Genomic DNA, 17,003 nt, shown 5'->3' on the forward strand with positions numbered 1-17,003 from the left:
CCCTTCCCGCAGCGCGGGGTCACCCCTCTGCCCCCCGGTAACTAACCCTGGCGGAGGGCGGGCAGGTGCCTCACTGGTGGCTCTTAATGAAGCCAATCAGCGCAAGAGGCGCCTGAAGAGGCCCCAGCAGCCTCCGCACCCGGTGCTGGTACGCGCCGGGGCAGGGCGGGGGTCCCGGGGGTCCCTGTCTTGCGAGGCTGCCCCCCGCTGCGGTGGGTCCCTCGGGGCGGGCCGGGTGTGTCCCGCGTTGTCCCCCCGTGCCCCAGCGAGGGGGGGGTCCGCGGGGTCCGTCCGGAGCGTCCCGCCCCCCCCGGGCGGGAGCCTGGATAGCTCAGCTGGGAGAGCATCAGACTTTTAATCTGAGGGTCCAGGGTTCAAGCCCCTGTTCAGGCGAAGGCGTTATCCTTTAGCAGCACGGCAGGGTCTCCCGCGGGCGGCAGCAGCCCCTCTCCCTGCTGCCAGACAGCCCCCTACCCACCCCCCACCCCCTGTTTCTTTTCCGCACCATCCCATCCCCAGGGATCTTTCTGGGGCCGGTTCCATCCCATCTGACACCCACACGGCACCACTCGCGTATTCCAGCCACCCATTACCGCAGAGAGGGGGCCCTGTGCCCTACGGAGCCCCCAAAGCCTCGCTCCCCTCGAGGCACAGCTGCAGCCGCCCCCCTTCCCTCCCTCCCCCGCCCCAAGCCTAGCTCTTGGGGGCTGGGGGGGGGGTGGGCGGGTACAGTGGCTCCCCTCCTCCCAGGGACAGGCACATCATCAGTGTCCCGGTTTCGGCTGGGATGGTTCATTTTCTCGGTAGTTCACACCGAGTCGGGCCCTCTCGGGTTCCTGAGGGGGGCACGGGAAATGGGGAGGGGGCATGGCTGGGACACCTGGCCCGAACGGGCCAAAGGGCTGTTCCATACCATGTGATGCCCTGCTCAGTTAAGCTGGAGGAACAAGGAAGGGGAGAACCTTCAGAGCGATGGCGTTTGTCTTCCCCAGCCCCTGTTACGTGTGATGGAGCCCGGCTGGCCAGTGGGCAGGGGTGAACGAATCCCTCGCTTCGCTTTGCCCATGTGCGCAGCTTTTGCTTTTCCCCTTAAACTGGCTCTACCTCGGCCCATGAGTTGCCTCGCTTTTACCCTTCTGCTTCTCTCCCCCATTGCGCCGGGGCAGGCAAGCAACGAGCAAGCGGCTGCGCGGGGCTGAGGCACCGGCTGCGGTTAAACTGCAGCAGCCGGCCCAGCACCAGCCCTGGGGAGGGAAAGCCTGTGCCCGCTGCACCCCACGCCCACGGTGCACCCCCAGATCGACCCCGCTGCTGCCCGCCTGGGGCAGCCATCACTGGTGCCAGGCCCGCGTGGGGCTGCAGGGCAGCAGTGGTGGCTTCGCAGCAAGAGACACGGCACCCGTATCAACCCACGAGTGCGTTTTATTGGCCCGATTAACTTTGCTTCCCAGCAGCTCCAATCCCTTCCGCGTGCGCGCCTCAGTCGTCACTCATTTCTTGCCAGCAAGAAAACAAAGCGATAATAAATAGGAAGCTTATTTGCGGGGGGAGGCCCAGGGGACAGCCTGTGCCTGGCCCCGGTCGGGGGGGGGACAGCGGCAGGGGGGCTGCAGGCAGGCAAGCGATTGCCCCACAGCCGCCACGGGCAGGACAGCCTGGTCCTGGGGCCACGCGGGCTGCGGGGCTGGGGGAGCCGCTGTCACGGGGAGGGGGTGGGGGGGATATAGCAATCTCTATTTAATTACATTAAAATAGACTATTTAAAAAAATTATTTCTAGTAGTTAAAAAAATGTGTCGTGGTCCATGGGGCTGCCCCAGCACTCGGGACAGACCCAGCTCACCTCGCCCCCCGGGCAGCCCCGTCCTGGGGGGTCCGGCACGGCGGGCGCCAGGGGCGGATGCTAGCAGGGTGGCCACCGCAGGTGACAAAGCAGGGGCACCGTGCCCCCCGCCAGCCCCACAGCTACTGCTCTGCAGGTCACAGGCAGACCAAACGCAGAGGAGCAGGCATGCTCCCTGCCCCTGCGGTGGGGCCGGACCCCCGCCCCAGGGGCTTAAATGACGTGGCAGCAGTTGAACTGCCCCAGCGAGAGGAGGCTTTCCTTGGAGCCCGGCCGGATTTTGAAGGCCAGGGCTTTCTCACAGAGCGGGAACTGCAGGAGCCTGTCCCGCAGGCTGCCCCCCTTGCTTTTGCCTGGGTCCAGCTTGATCACGCTCTCTGCGCCCCCCTCGATGCCCCCCAGGTCCGAGCTCTCCCCTGACCGCTGGGCTGGGCTGCTGGGTGCCCCCTGCCCTGGGGACTTGTCTGCAGGGCTTGGGAGGGCAGCAGGGGTTGTTGTCTCTGCCCCCAGCACCTCGGGAAGCTCAGCACAGCCACTCCGGGGGGACAGGATGGCTCCCTTTTCCCTGGGGGGCTCTGCCAAGGAGCCCCTAGGCTCTATGTCCTCCCTCCTAGGGGGCTTGGCTCCGGTCCCCCGAAGTGCTGGGGGACCCCAGCCCCCGCTCGCTCCCTTCCCAGCCCAGGCCACCCCCGAGCGCCCGCCCCAGCTCCCCAGCTCGGCCCCTGGGCCCCACACCTCCCCGCAGCCAGATGGGCGGCGGCGGGCATGCAGGAAAGCTCGCATCTGCTCCTGGTTCAGTGAACTGCTCTTCCTCTCCATGGTGCTGGGCCTCCCCTCCTCCTCCTCCTCCTCCTCCTCTTCCTCCTCACAGATCTGCTGCAGGGCTGGGGTGCTCTTGGTGATGGTGGTGTCAACAGCAGGGACCTTCAGCAGGGTCCTGGGGGGCTGCCGGCCACTTGTGTCCCCTCCAGCAGGCAGGGGGGGCAGCCGGGAGCCCACAGCAAGGCTGCCTGGCACCTCTGTGAAGGGCAAGAGGCTGCTGGTGCTGCCCACGGGGCTGAATGTGTCCGATAAGTTGGTCCTGAGAAAGGGGGGGATGCAGGTGTCAGTACCCCGCCGGGCATCGTGAGGACTGTAGTAAGTAAGGGGACAAGGGACCAGCTGGGACTCTGCACTGGGGACCTGGGGTGGTTTGGGGGGACAGGGGGCAGCAGAGGGGCTCACCTGCTTTGTACCTCCTTGGCCAGGTTGTAGACAAGGCTGAGGCAGTGGCCCTGCTTCTCCTGCTTCTCCCGCAGCATCCTCTCCGCCAGCAGGAAATACGTGGCTGTGATGTGGTTGTAGCGGTTGGCTTCCAGCGCCCTGTGCGGGACCAAAGGACCCACATCAGCGTGCAAGGGATGCACTCAGAGGGACTCCCAGAGCCCTTCACAGGGGCTCCTGCCTCGGCATCCTGCCCCATCACTCACTCCTGGATGGTGTCCCGATCCGCAATGTTTCCACACGTCATGGCCTGGAGGATGATTTCGTGCTCCTCCTCAGACACGCGCTTGTGGGAGGTGAGGGGCAGCAGGCAGCGGCTGGCAGGGGATGGGTCTACCCCCTGCAGCCACGCGTGGCCCTCGATCTGCTCCAGGGAGGCTCGCTGCTTCGGGTCCCGCTGCAGCATCCTGGAGATGAGACTGTGGGGGGAAGGGGTGATGCTGCAATCCCGCAGCAGCACACGAACCCCTAATTCAGCTGCTTTTCCTCCCTTTTCCCACCTCAGCTCCTAGGCATCCCCCAGGGATGGCACACCCACCCCCAGGGACAGTGAGTTGGGGTCTGGGGGAGTCCAGTTACAGGGGGAGAGAGATGCTTACTCAGCGCACTGTGCAGAGACGTGCGGGGGGACGGTGTAGCGGCAGTCCATTATCATAGTGAGGGTCTCGCTGTCATTGGCCTCCTGGAAGGGGGGGTGACCACACACCAGCATGTACAGGATGACCCCCAGGCTCCAGATGTCTGCAAGAAGCAGCAATGGTTCAGGTTGCAATCACCATGGCCCAGGAGAAAGCCCCCAACCCCAGGGACCCTGGGGGGGGAGCCCACCCTACCAGCCCCCAATGCCAATCCGGCAGAGACCAGTGCTCACTGGGATGCTCCTTGGAAGTAACAGTTCTCAGGTCCTGCCCCACAGATGGGGAGACCACAGCCCCACCAAGGCAGGGATGGACCTTCTCCATCCCCACATCCAAACAGGCCTCAAGGGGCTTCACCAAAGCAGTTGAGGTCTTACCCCCTTTCCCAGGTGGGGACAGGGAGGCCAGCCCCAAGCTCTGTTCCCCCCCAGGTCACCCACCCATGGCACTATTTCGTGTCATTACTCAGCTTCCCAGCTGCCAAACAGACCCCACTGTGACCACCCCAGTACAAGACTGTGCTGGAGGGGACACCACAGCCACGGGACAGGGACACAGCCCCCATCCAGGCTCTCCAGCTGCCTGTAGCCACGTGGGCACCAGCCAGAGTGGGACTGCTGCCCTAACCCAGGGACAGGGACAGAAGCAGCAGTATCTTCACCTGCTCCTCCTGACGAGTACACAAACTGTCTGCAAAAGTGCTTTTTTTAGGATGCTGAGCATGCCCCAGGGCTCCCCGTTAATACCTTCAGCTTAAGCCAAGTGCCTGTGTTTGAAAATGTCTCATCTGTGACGGTTTTCTCCCTTCACTTCCCTTCGCAGAGCCACCAGCTTATTCTTCTACCAGCTCCACAAGCTATGCCCGTTCTCAACTGTGGAGCCACCTTTCCCTGAGCCAACGCTGGGCTTTTTCCTTTAAGCTCTCATGTTTTGCTTTGCTAAATCCTCCTGCTCCAAATTCCAGCAGAACTGGCTCAGGTCCTGCTTCCCTCCCATGTCCCCTCTGTCCCAGCAGAGCCTCTTGGTGCCCTCAGCCCGGCTCTCCTAGCCCCGGGATGGTCTCCCCAGACCCCTGCACCCGGCCAGGGGAGGAAGGGTGCTGGAAGCCACAGAGAGGAAGCGTTTTTCAGGGTGGGGATGGAGTAAAGGAAACTTTGGGAGCTCCTCCGCCCAAACAGCAGCATCCCCAGCAGGTTTCCTTCCGGCATCACACCCCCAAATAACCACTAGTGCTGGCTTACTGGTGGCTGCACCCTCGTGCTGCTCCTCCCGAGCACTGGAGGATGTCACATCAGGCTCACAGCGTGCTTGGGCTTTTTCCTCTTCCTGGTATGAGCCATCATTCTGTGGCATCTGGGTGGGTGTGGGGACAGCCTCCACAGGGAGGACCACCCTGTGCCAGGGCAGAGCTGGGCAGCCAAGCACCCAAGGGACAGGCTTGCTCCCCGCAGAGACAGCAGTGCTACCGGGGGAGCATGGGTGCTCCCAGTGTAAGGGGGCAAAAGCAAGGTGGTACAGCGCCGGTAGGACCACACTCCCCACAAGGGACACAAGGGCAGCAGGTCCCCAGGGTAAGTGCCAGCTGTGGCTGCACCCCACCACCCTTACCGACAGCCGGGGCATCATACTCATCCCCAAGCAGGATCTCAGGTGCCGAGTAAGCCAGTGAACCACAGCTGGTGGTGAGCATCTTGCCAGGCTGGAAGCGGTTGCTGAAGCCGAAGTCGGTGAGTTTGACCACCCCCTGCTCCTGGAAGAAGACCACATTCTCGGGCTTGAGGTCGCGATGCACCACGTGGAGCTTGTGGCAGTAGGAGATGGCGTGGACGATCTGGGCGAAGTAGTGCTTGGCCCGTGGCTCAGCCAGCCCGCCCTCATGTCGCATGATGTGGTCAAACATGTCCCCACCGTCACCCAGCTCCAGGATGAGGTAGAGCTTGGCATGGGTGTCGATGACCTCGTAAAGGCGCACCACATTGGGGTGCTGGACCAGCTTCATGCAGCGCACCTCTTGCAGGAGCTGCCCCGCTGCCTCCCCCGCCAGCTTACTCTTGTCAATCACCTTGACGGCCACCCGCTGCCCGGTGAAGACATGCCGTGCCAGTTTCACCACCGCAAAGTGGCCCTTGCCCAGTGTGCGCTCCAGGTCATACAGCCCCGCGATCTTCCCCTCGCCGCAGCCCTGCGTCCCAGCCATGGTGGCAATGTCAGGCAGGGACAGGCATCAGGCGCTGTGGTATGGAGGAGCCACTGAGCAATGTGGGGTAAGGGATGGGGCACCCCCAAATATCAAGTCCCGCAGCACTGGGGACACCAGGAGGACATCAGAGTTCCAGCACTCTGGGCACCCCTGACACCCCATCTCGCAGTCTCCAGCATCCCAGGACTGGGGCACCCATCTGTACCCTGGCCTCCAGTCCCCAACACCCCAGACATCCCAATACTCCTATTGGGATCCACTCCTCAGCACCCTAGGGTACCCCAGTACTCCCACATCCAGGTCCCCAGCACCCTGTACACTCCAATACCCTAATTTTCAGTCCCCAGCACCCTGGGCACCCCCATACACCAACCTCTACTCCTCAGCACCCTGGACATCCCCATACCCCACCTCCAGGTTCTCAACACCCTGGGTACCCCAACACCCTCACCTCCAATTTCCCATCACCATGGGCTCCCCCATATCCCACCACCAGGTCCCCGTAACCCCAGCACTCTGGGCACCCCAACACCCTCACTTCCACACCCCAGCACCCTGGACACCCCCACACCCCTTCCTCCAGATCTCCAGCACCCTCATCACCCCCGTATTCCCCCCTCCATACCCTGGCACGCCGGGTACCCCCATAGCGCACCCCCCCTGTCTCTAGCCCCCGGGACACCCCCCTATCTCTAGCCCCCCTGGCTCCAGCACCCTGGGCACCCCCATATTCCCACTCCCACTGCCTGGGCACCCCCTTGCCCCACCCCTAGTCCCCGTCACCACGGGTCCCCCAGTAGCACCCCCATACCCCCGGCAGACGGGGCTCGGCCCCCCCCCGGCCCCCCGCACTCACCGGGGCGGCGGAGCTGGGGCCGCCGGGGCTGCGGCTGCCCGGGCGCGCCCGCCCCGCTGACGTCAGGGCGGCTCCGGGCTCGCGCCTTAAAGGGCCCCGTCCGCCGGGGCTGAGGCTGGGGCGATGCTCATCGCATCTCCCGGAGCGGCCACGGGCTTGGGCCTTCTGCGCGGCTCAGTAGTGCCCGGGGGGGCGGCTGGGCTGGCATCAGCGGTGGCGAGGCCGCTAATGAGCTAAACGAGCCGCGCACCCCGCTTCCAGGAAGAGCCCCCCGCCCCGCCCGGGCTCCCGAGGGTCGCGCCGTGGGCCGGGCGTCCGCCTCGCCGCCCTCCTGCCCGGGGCACCCGCTCACGGGGATCTCCGCCGAGCCGCTCCGCCCGGGGCCGGGGGCGCAGCCCTGGGGCCGCCCCCCCGCCGTGAGCCCGCTTTCCTGGAAGCGGCCCGGCGAGCGGCCGGCTGCCTCATTTAGCTCGTTACCGGCCGCGGGGCCGCGCACAAGGCAGGCGGTGCGCCGGTGGCTAACGAGCTCGGCGCGGCCGCCCCCGGCACCGCTAATGCCTGCCCGGCAGCCCCCGCCCGCGGGCTGCAAATGGGCCCTGATGGGCCGGGCTGGGGGGCGGCAGCTGGGAGCAGCACGGGCCAGGGGGCTGGGGGAGCCGAGAGGACGGAGCTGCCATCGGGATGGGGCGCGCAGCAACCCCCCCGGCTTCGGGAGTGGCAGGAGGGGGACGGCCAAGCCAAGGCTTTACTCAGGCACACAGGGCGCAGGAGGCAGCAGGGTGCTGAGCGGGGGGTCCTGTGCACTGAGGGGCCCGGGTGGGTGCTGAGCATTTCCAGCGGCCGGAGAAGAAGCACAGCAGATGAGCCCTTTGCCGGTCCTGTGCCTCTTCTGAAGCATCCCCTGTGCCGGGAATCAGGTGGTGCCGAGGGGGCTGCCACCGCAGCCGGGAGCGGCGGCTCACACTCCCCCGGGGACCTGCTGGGAGGCTGGGGGTGCTCCCTGGCGGCACAGGGCTCAGGAGCTGCCTGGCACGGGCCATTGGCCTCCCCGGGTGCGCACGTCACAGCCCATTGAACCCCTCTCGTGTCTTATCGCCCCCTTTCCCCGGGGGCTGAAGCCACCCAAGGGCAGAGGCCTTTCCAAGAGGAGCCCGGCTGCGCTGCCGCCCTGGTAGCGGGCAGTCTGCGGGGGGCTGGAGGCAGGAGCTGGCAGCCCCTGGACGCTGGGTGTCTGGGCAATTAGCCACCCTGTGTGTGAGTTTGGGGATCCACAGAGAAAGGCGATTCCTTTCTGGCACTGGGGTTTCTAGCAAACAGCTCTCAGATCTGCTGCCGTCAGTACCGGAGGGGACGGTGGAGGCTCTGTGAGCAGCATCTCCCACCACCTCTTTTGGCTGACTATCCATTCCCGGTTCCTCTCCCCTAATGAAAAGTTCGTGTGTGTCAGGGCTGGGTCCTCCTCCTGACGGGGTGCTGGGTGCTGCAGGTCTGTATCCTTTAGCCAATTGCCTGTTGTACATGTGCCAATGCTGCTTTGAAGCCCTCAGTTGAAAAAGCAAGGACAGGCATGTGGTGTGCTGTGATGCTGCATCTGTAACACATGTCCCCTGCAGCCCTGGCCGGTGAGAGACTGCAGAGGTGCCACCTCCACCAGTGCCTGGCCCTGTGACTGAGGCTGCATCGGGCTGGCTGCAGCTCCCTTTGGGTTTTGGAGCGGCCCTTGAAGGTCTCTGTACTGAGAAGCTCAAGGAGACACATGTGGTGGCTGTGAAAGCCAGCACAGGGGCTGGGGAGAACCGAGTGGCTGGTTCCTCCCTTCCCACAGTGGAGTCGAGCCTGGGACGCACAAGGGAGCTCGTCTGAGAGCGCCTGGCTTCGGGGAACCGCATGTTTTCCAAAGGATACATCAATGGGATGCAGCTAGCACAGGTGGGAGCCTGAAAAATCAGCAGATGGCAAATGGTCAACCATTGGAGGGCTTCTGGAGGTTCTGGGCTATGGCAGGGTGCCTGTTAGGAGCTGGGGGGGAGGGCAATATTCCATTTGAGAACCAGCAGAGAGCTCAGCGGTCTTTGGCAAGGAGCCTGTAGCCCTGGTATTTGTCTAGCTGGGAACTAGGAGGTGTTCCCAGCCTGCAGGCTCAGTGGCTCTGCTCAGACACAGCTGGAAAGAGAAGTGGCCTGGAAGGGTGGTAGGGACCGCCACACAGAAACTGGGGAGTTTGGGGCCTGTGGGGATCTGTTCCTCCCCGCAGTTGTGCAGGGTGCAGAGCAGGAGCCCTCCCTCCTGCGCATCGCCCTGCCAGCTGCCTCTCCTTTCAGACAAAGCCTGGTTCCCAGAGAAGCCCACCTACCTGGTAGTTAGCAGAGTCATGTGGCCACAGCACTTAATTAATTAAAAGCCAATATAAGTTCCAGTAAGCATGTGGGGAGGAGGATACTGAGGCAGAAAGCAGGAGCAGCGCTCCCAGCGAGCTCGGTGGAGCAGCGAGCGGCAAGCCCCCTCTCTGCTTGGAGAGGTCAGTGCTTACAATGGGAAGGGTCTGGGGGCATTCAGGGCATGATACCCATGGCTGTGGGGCTCCCCACGGTGCGGAGGGGTCGCTCCTGGCAAAGAGCTGGGAGGTTTTGTGGGGATGGGGAGGTGAGGAGTGGCCCGCACAGCTCTGGGGTGCTGGAGCCCCAAGGCTACCAAAGCAGCAGGCGTGAGGTTTCATGGGACTAGGCTGCTGGCAGTGACTGGGGGTGCCCTCCCCAGCCCCTTTTCTTTTGCTCCCTAAAAGCCTCCCCACTTTTTACAACTTTGAGGCCCCCAAAGCCCACAGCCCAGCCCTGCATCTGCTCTGCCCCAGCTCAGCTCGCCCAGTCTTCCCCCCACTGTGCCTGGTGTGGCCCTCTTCCCCACCAAGCCCCCTCCAGCCCAGCCTTGCTCTCTGCCCAGCATGATACCTTCACCTTCCTCCCTTCTGCTAGACCTCCCACAAGCAGGGAGGGGGAAGCAAACACTGCACTGGGGGCAGGTGAAAACTGCAGGCTGGTCCAACTGGGGGGACATCTCTTGATGATGGTGTCCACGACCCAGGCTGAGGGGGCTTAGCATCCAAACGCTTCCCACACAGAAGCCACACAGTCGAGTGTCAGCGGGTTTTTCAGGTAATGGTGGCACGGAGGGGCTGGAGTCCCCTGCAAGGGCCTTGGTTGTGACATCCAGCCCATTGCCATGGTCCTTAAGCAAAATCTCATCCATACCTGCTTGCTCTGCCAGCCTCCGTGTCACACTTTATCTTCTCGGAGCCTCACATTATTATGCCCAAATCCTGTTGTTTTGTTGAAAAAGGAGCTGTAGCAAAGCAGTTTGTAAATTCCCAGGGACTTTCAGGGAGATTTCTGTTGCAGCTGCTCCAGCTGCAACGTGCAGAAGGTCTCTCATGTTTCAACCATATAATGTTGCTCCTGACCAATGCGTTGCAAACCTGCCCATAAGGCTGTGTGCAGAAACATGGCTCAGGGGCTGGCAGCTGGATAGCTGTGGGAGAAACTGGGAGGGGGAGGTGTTACAGAGGAGTGGGGCGAGAAGCAGGGAGGTGCTGGGCTGTGAGTTGTGCAGCCCTCGGCACTGCTGTGGAAAAGGGCACAGAGCGAACTGCTGCTGGGTACACAGCTGCCTCTGTGGTGGTACTCAGGGGCCTCGTGAGATCCCAGTCCTGGCTGTTGCCTGCAAGGCCCTGGTTGCATGCCCAAGCCCAGATGCAGACTAGGCAGTGAGTATTAGCTTCTGATCTTTAAAACTAGTGGCATTTCCATACCCTGCGAGCACAAGTGGCTGGCAGGAGCCATGTTGGATGTTTTAGCCACATCTGTGCACGTGCAGGTGGTGAACACACAGCACCGCGATGGTCTGGCAGATGCTGGAGGCTGTGTGTGGGGCAGGGAGACCATGAACTGCCGCAAAAAAGATCGAGCCTCAGTCTGTCCTCTGCTGCTCACCCCTCTCCGCGGTGAGATCATGAATGTGCCCTCACGTAGGGTGCCCTACAGCTCTGGAGGGTCCACATGAAGCTGCCACATGTGTGGTGGCCCGAGAAAGGCTCTCAAGTCCAAGACAGCAAATAGCCTGGCACAGTGGCTGAGGCTGCCCCTCACAGATGCGTTGCTGCTTCGGGGGTGATGGTGGTGGGGTGGAGGCGAGGGCCAGGCTGCCAATGGGCGGGCTGACATTGGCCAGGACCCCTCTGCGCAGGTTGTCCCCCAGGACCATGCTGAACGTGCTGCTGGTGTGCTGTGGGCTGCTGCAGGGGATCCAGGCCATCCTCACTGCCGACCTCAGCTGTGGCCACCTGCAGAAGGTGAGCTGTGGGCTGGAAGGGGCAGACAGAGCCCGGTACTCCAGCCTGCTGCGGAAAGTCAAGGAGGTGTCTGCAGAGCCGGCAGGTGAGTCCTGTGGCCCCCCACTCTCCAGCAGTCCCCCACCAGCTGCTTGCTAGCATGTCCAGGGCCCCAAAATTGAAGTGGGGACCCCATGTCCAGGGTCAGATGCAGGGGATCCCCTTAAAACTATGTAGCTTCTCCTATTGCTGGCTAGCGAGAGCAGCCTGGCAGCCACAGGGAATGGGGCCTTTTTTTTCTGGGGATATACATCCATGGGTAGCAGAATAAGAGCTGACCCCCCCAGCAGCTTCCTCCTCCATCCTCTCCGTATCTCACAGGAACTCTCCCCAGGCTGGGGTTTGAGCAGATGGCCCTGGAGGTCCAAGAAGCCAACGGTGACCTCATGCAGAGAGGTGGTGTGCTGGAACCGCAGGTAACACTCCTGGAGCTTTCCTACAGACACCTGAAAGAGTGGGCAGCCTCCGGCCACAGCAGCCTTCTCTGTGCCCCTGGGGCCAGGAGTGGTTTGGAGCCCACCATGGTGCTGCCTGGGAAGGGAGTACCTGTTCATCTCCTGCTAGGGAGCAGCCAGGGCTGGGCTGGGGCTGTCCAGAGCTGCGAGGGGCTCCAGCACTCAAAGGAGAGTGGTTTGAGGGACCAGACTCCTGCAATCTGTTTAATTAACCTCAAGCACAGCCCAGGAAGCCTCTGCAGAGCCAGAGTTCACTGGGCAGTGCTGTAACTTGCCTGGCTTGGCCCCCAGTGCCTCTGTTCAGGCAGAAGGCGCAGCACCCTTCACTAAAATCAAAGCTGTGTTTCAAAATAAATGCGTGCCTAAAGGCCTTGAGACATGCTAGGTGAGGCAGTGGCACCCACAGGGAGCCCACGGGGCTCAGTGGTGATCTCCAACAGCTCGAGCCTGGGCTTGAGCATGACAGAACACTCCACTGCTGGCAGCAGCAGGTTTCAGCAGCCACTGTTGGCTCTCTCCCATGCAGTTCTTTATCGCTAGCATAGTGGTCCAGCACCAAATCTTTCCCTCCTCTTCCTCTCTTTCTGGCAGGCATCATCCACAGAACCGCAAGCTGCAGGTCGCGAAGAGCGCTCACCTCGCCGCTGTGTCCGCCTGCTGGAGTCCTGCCTTGGGCATCAGGTCCCCTGCTGCGACCCCTGTGCCACCTGCTACTGCCGCTTCTTCAATGCCTTTTGCTACTGCAGGAAAATCAGCACCAGCTTCCCCTGTGGCAAGAACTAGTGCCTGTGCCGTGGGGCTGCCTGCTCCTTGCCCACGCATGCTGCCTCCTCCTCTGCAGCTCTAATAAACCAGCCATTAGCAAAAGCTGTTGTTGAGTGGGAATGATTCCATGTGTCTGCTTGGGATCTTGGGGAAGAGGGGTAGCGGCAAGGTCAGGGCTCCTGCATCCAGGTGGGCACCATGTCCAAACAGCCAAGGGTGACCCCCATATCAAACCAAATGAGCTTTTTTCCCCCCCGAGCAGCTTCTGCAGGGCCCCTCCTGGCTAGGTGAGCGGTCTCAAGGCTGGAAGGTGCTCCAGGATGTGACGTTTCACTTGCGCTGGAGGCTTTACTTGTGTTCTTTTGCCAGTATCGATCATAGTGGCCCCAGGGTGCTTTACACCTGCAAGCCATCAGCCCCAAGGAGTCAGTGACCAAGTACCTGCAGCGTGGATGCAACCAGCACAGACCACCACCACCGCCTCCACCACAGCTGCACTAAGAGGATAAAATGTGTCCGTGGAGACTGTGAAAAGCCCTACAAACCCCACACAAAGGCTTTCAGGCGTGCTGGAGGCCAGCCTCAGGCCTGCTGCTGGGGGAAGGTGTGGTTGTGGGGATGGAAGAGGCGTTACTGCGGGGCGCGGCGCTGCCAGCGGCCGCCATTCCGCTCCTCACAGCCCCGCCCCACCCCCACCGGAGGCACTTCCCGCCCTCGCACTGCCTGCTGGGAAAGGGGCGGGAACAGGCGCGCGCGTAGCGTCACGTGAGCGCCGGGCAGGTCACGTGAGGCGCTGGGGGGGTTGTTCACCCGTCTTGTCTGTCGCCGCCATGTCGTCTTTTCCCGAGTTGTATTTCAACGTGGATAACGGTTACCTGGAAGGGTTGGTACGTGGTTTTAAGGCGGGAGTGCTCCGGCAAGGTGACTACGTGAACCTGGTGCAGTGTGAGAGCCTAGAGGGTGAGTGGCGACGGCGCTCTGAGGCGGGCGGGGACCCCCCATACTAAGGGTAAGGCCTGGCCGCCAGGCTGAGGGGGAAACTCGGTCGGCGTGAGAGTGAGGGGGAGGTGAGGGGCTGTGTGGCACTGAGGAAAAGAGCCGATAGCGGCGTTTTGGAGGCGCTGTTCCTTCTTCACCCCTTAGCTGAGCAGGCACTTGGTCGCGTCCTCCGTCCCCCCCGGCTGCTCACTCTGAGCTCAGCTGACTCAGTTTCCCGGTCAGCCCGGCCGTGTGATTGCAACAGTTGATACAGCCATTTAAGGAAGCTTGAGTTCCCAGTGCTTTCTTGAGGTGGCCCTGTAGCTGTGGTGCATGTCCTGCGGTTGTTGGGAGCCTGGCGGGTCTGTCAGGCTAAATTTTTTTCTCCTGTATCAGTGACCTGCTTAACAGTTTTCACTCATTGGCATCCAGAACTTGGACCGCAAAACATGAAGATCAAAACTAAGTCTCTGTTGAAACAGGCTGGAAACATATGTATCTAGAGATGGTTGTTTTGGTCAATGGGATGGTAATTATTGGATAATGCTTTCTTCTAAAAATGCTAGTTATGCATCAGCTTTATCTTGATGATCATTGATGAGTGATTTAAATTAATATTGACTACCTAGAGGGATCCATGGCTGGCTGAACCATGATGGAAGTTACCTGAAGCTGCTCACTCAAATGCTAAGCAACAGAATGGGAGCAGAGTGCTGTCCTGTACCTCAGTCTCTACCTTAAAAATACCCAGGGTGCTTTTACTTAGGACTGAAGCCCCTTTTTGGCTAGACTTCTTTGCAGCTCTTTGCTTGCAGCAGTCTCTGTCATTCTTGCTTTGGAGCCTGGGGCCTGAAAGAGGGAGTCTTTCTGTACCAAATAGCTTGCTCCTCCGCCCCCCCCAGCCCCTACTTGCCTTCTGAACCAAGTTGCATAAACCTAGCTTGGAGTGGTGTTTTATGCGTTTGAAATGAGTTAGTTTGGGGTTCCTATATGTCTTGGTATTGTTACTGTCTTGTCCCTGACAGCTCTCTGGTGATGGCTGCTGCTGTCCTACTTCTTGAGCTTCATTCAGAGTCTGAAGGCTGTCCGGATTTCGCTGCCAATCTCCTTCCTCCACCACTTTGCTTTCTGTGCCCCTGACTAGTGTGCCCTTGTAGAGGGATTTTGCTTCAAAGGAACATTGTTCTTGATCACTTACATAGGTCTGTGGTCAGACCATTTCTTTTCTCTGTCCCTTTAGTTCTGATTTTCCTGTTACAGTACTCATTTTCTGTGCTCCATGGACTTTTTAACATGCATTTTTTCTCAACCAGATGCTTGTCTGCACTAAATCCAGGCAGTGGCTAGCTTATTAGCAGCCAAAATACGTGCCTGGGCATAAACTACTCGTACATTCTTCTCCACTGTTTCTGTTCTGTCTTTGCCACCGTGTCTTGCCTGCAAGTCTGCTTCTGCAGTTAGTCCCAGTCCTGGAGTGAATACTCACCTTGGCCATGGAGAAGTCACGAAGGACCCAGGCTGTTCTGGGACTGGCCCTGGGAATCGGGTATCTGGCTGGTCACGGGTATTGGCATTGTTTGGAGGATATTGTGCTTCCAGGTCTGAAAGGCTGCTCCCGCTGGTGTGCTTGGATCAGTCTGGAAGCACAAAGGAATTAAATTCTCTGCTTCAGGACTTGAGCTGACAGCTTAGTGCTGCTGGAAGGAGGAGATCATGCTTTTCTGCATGATCCTCGTCATTTCTGCTTGTCTGATCACAAAGTAAGCCGATTCCAGCTCTTGCTGCTTGATAATCATACACAGAGCCAAACAGGCTTGCTGTGGTCAGGCAGGCTCCTGAGCTGGCTTTAAGAAAGGGCAGGAAAACATGACAAGGACCAAGGGCAGGGTGACAGTGCTGTTTTGGCTTAAGTTTTGTCTTGAAACCCTCCACGATAATATGCTTAATCCCTTCTTTCAGCCCCAAAAGTCCTGGTGCTCTGGTTGTTTCTCAGCCAGAGGTCCTTGTGTGCTTACACCTGTGCTGGGTATCGCTTGGAACATGCTTAGCTCTCTCTGTTGCAGCCAATTCCTGCTTCTGACACAAGGTGTCAGTGAAGGACTTGGAGCTGCTTTCCTCTGCTTCAGAGGTGTGAGCATGGATGTGTTCTTGAATGGAATCTGTCTTGGATTACCAAATTTATGAGTCACCCAGATGTCTACTGTCAAAAGGGTGGTGAGCTGTCTCTAGCTCCTAAAAGCTGTGGTAGCCTGTTAGAGGTCTGGTATCACCTCTGGAGAATAAAGAGCTGTTGGACAGTAGTGCTGCTTCTAAGCAGCAGAGTTCAGGCTGGGCCTGGAATGTAAGTGACTGACAGGCTTTACTCTTGGTCTGCACTGCTTTGTACTGCAGAAAGTATGTGGAACCCGGGAAGTCCACAAAAGCATCTTCTTTAGAAATAGGAATTTCTTGACCTTTGGGTGAGTGGTCATGAGTCTGCTGTTGCTAATATTCCTCTTGCTTCCACGGCAGCAGTGTAGAAACAGATTTCTTTCTGACCTGCTGATGCTATGAATGTGATTGGTATGGTGAAATCCAGCAGCAGGCTGTGTTGCCTTCTCGCTGGGTAACAAGGCTGCAGAATGGCCAGCTGAGAAGTGGCAGGTAGTTGGCTCAAGCTTGCTAGTGTGGGCCTCTGTTGGGAGAGGCTTTTCAGAGGCTGTGTGTTTCCACCACCACTCTGGGGGTCCTAGTGGTGCTGTCTGTGCAGTTGGCTCAGCTGGGGACTTGTACCTCTTATGGAAACAGTGGTGTGCGCATGGGAGGATGGAATGTGTCCTGCCTTTGGCTTAAGCTGTATGTGGAACTAGTCTCATGCCCCACAGGAATTTGTCGTGTTTTATTTGTGCATCTCAGCCTGCAGGTATTGGTCTGGTGTGGACTTGTCCTGTGAAAACTCTTCAGTTTTCAGTCCTTGTAACCCCAAAGTAGTGGTGGTGTGTCACATCAGCTTGGGGAAGAGCAGGGTAACTGTCTGACCCCCAAAGATGTGTTTAGGAGACAAAGGGTGACTAGCAGAAGAAAATAAATGTGCCCCTTTTAGAAAGAAGGGATTTCCAAGACCGGGGTTCTCTCTTATCTCCTTGGTTTGGTCCACAGGCTTCAACAGTGAAATTGGAGAGCTTGAAGCAAGTAGGTCACCCTAGACTGCCTGGCTCCATGCCAGCTGGAGTCCACGGTGGTCTGCCTGAATGGTATCCTCATGTGTGCTGGACCTGTGTTTCCTGTCAAATGCATCTGTAGCAATACATAGTGAGCACTAAACTCTCAATTTAGGGTGGATGGCATGGAGTAAACCACGACTGGACAGGTTGATTGGTTGTTTTTGAGTCTTGAAGAGTATTTCCAGAGCTGTTCTGTGTAGTCTTTGCTACCCAGAAAGGATGTGCTGCTTTCAGCCAGCTCAGGAGTGGATTGATAAGATTTGCTGTCTTAAATGCCTCTTCTATATAAAGACATGCACTTCTCCCCCACTTTCTCCTCTTCTGTCTTTCTCCATGCAGAGGAGTGGTGATGAAATATCTGGAAGTATACTGAGCACATGTTTGAGCCACTGCAGGGTGATGTGTGTCTGTCTTCCTGT

General features: G+C 59.6%; 3 protein-coding genes and 1 non-coding gene across 6 annotated transcripts in view; 3 read left to right on the forward strand and 1 right to left on the reverse strand.

The window, feature by feature from the left end:
* Window positions 1-320: 320 nt before the first annotated feature.
* TRNAK-UUU (transfer RNA lysine (anticodon UUU)) lies at window positions 321-393 on the forward strand. The gene has a single exon. It is a non-coding gene; the product is annotated as a tRNA-Lys (tRNA).
* Window positions 394-1,404: 1,011 nt separating this feature from the next.
* Window positions 1,405-7,264, reverse strand: LOC101912478 (SNF-related serine/threonine-protein kinase-like). 2 transcript variants are annotated; one of them, XM_055818773.1, is made up of 7 exons: window positions 6,800-7,264; window positions 5,806-5,974; window positions 5,352-5,493; window positions 3,705-3,846; window positions 3,312-3,524; window positions 3,067-3,204; window positions 1,405-2,923 (listed from the first exon to the last, which is right to left on the reverse strand). In XM_055818773.1, exons 2-7 carry the CDS (start codon window positions 5,938-5,940, stop codon window positions 2,056-2,058), a joined length of 1,638 nt encoding a protein of 545 aa, XP_055674748.1. In that variant the 5' UTR covers window positions 5,941-5,974; window positions 6,800-7,264; the 3' UTR covers window positions 1,405-2,055. The 2 variants fall into 2 exon arrangements, with proteins under 2 accessions (XP_055674748.1, XP_055674747.1); XM_055818772.1 differs by having other exon boundaries at window positions 5,352-5,974; window positions 6,800-7,262.
* A 1,265-nt stretch (window positions 7,265-8,529) lies between these two features.
* Window positions 8,530-13,026, forward strand: AGRP (agouti related neuropeptide). Of its 2 annotated transcripts, none has more exons than XM_055818774.1 (4): window positions 8,530-8,728; window positions 11,039-11,229; window positions 11,505-11,599; window positions 12,230-13,026. In XM_055818774.1, the coding sequence occupies exons 2-4, from the start codon at window positions 11,055-11,057 to the stop codon at window positions 12,419-12,421; spliced, it is 462 nt and encodes a 153-aa protein (XP_055674749.1). In that variant the 5' UTR covers window positions 8,530-8,728; window positions 11,039-11,054; the 3' UTR covers window positions 12,422-13,026. The 2 variants fall into 2 exon arrangements, with proteins under 2 accessions (XP_055674749.1, XP_005229251.1); XM_005229194.3 differs by lacking the exon at window positions 8,530-8,728 and adding an exon at window positions 8,874-9,317.
* A 142-nt stretch (window positions 13,027-13,168) lies between these two features.
* Window positions 13,169-17,003, forward strand: part of ATP6V0D1 (ATPase H+ transporting V0 subunit d1) — a 37,064-nt gene continuing 33,229 nt past the window's right edge. The window contains exon 1 of the mRNA XM_005229193.4: window positions 13,169-13,363. Within this exon, the coding sequence (XP_005229250.2) occupies window positions 13,234-13,363 (130 nt within the window). The 5' untranslated portion in view covers window positions 13,169-13,233. The remainder of the gene's footprint in view (window positions 13,364-17,003) is intronic.

This window comes from Falco peregrinus, chromosome 14 (assembly GCF_023634155.1).
Source record: "Falco peregrinus isolate bFalPer1 chromosome 14, bFalPer1.pri, whole genome shotgun sequence".
Taxonomy (NCBI): domain Eukaryota; kingdom Metazoa; phylum Chordata; class Aves; order Falconiformes; family Falconidae; genus Falco; species Falco peregrinus.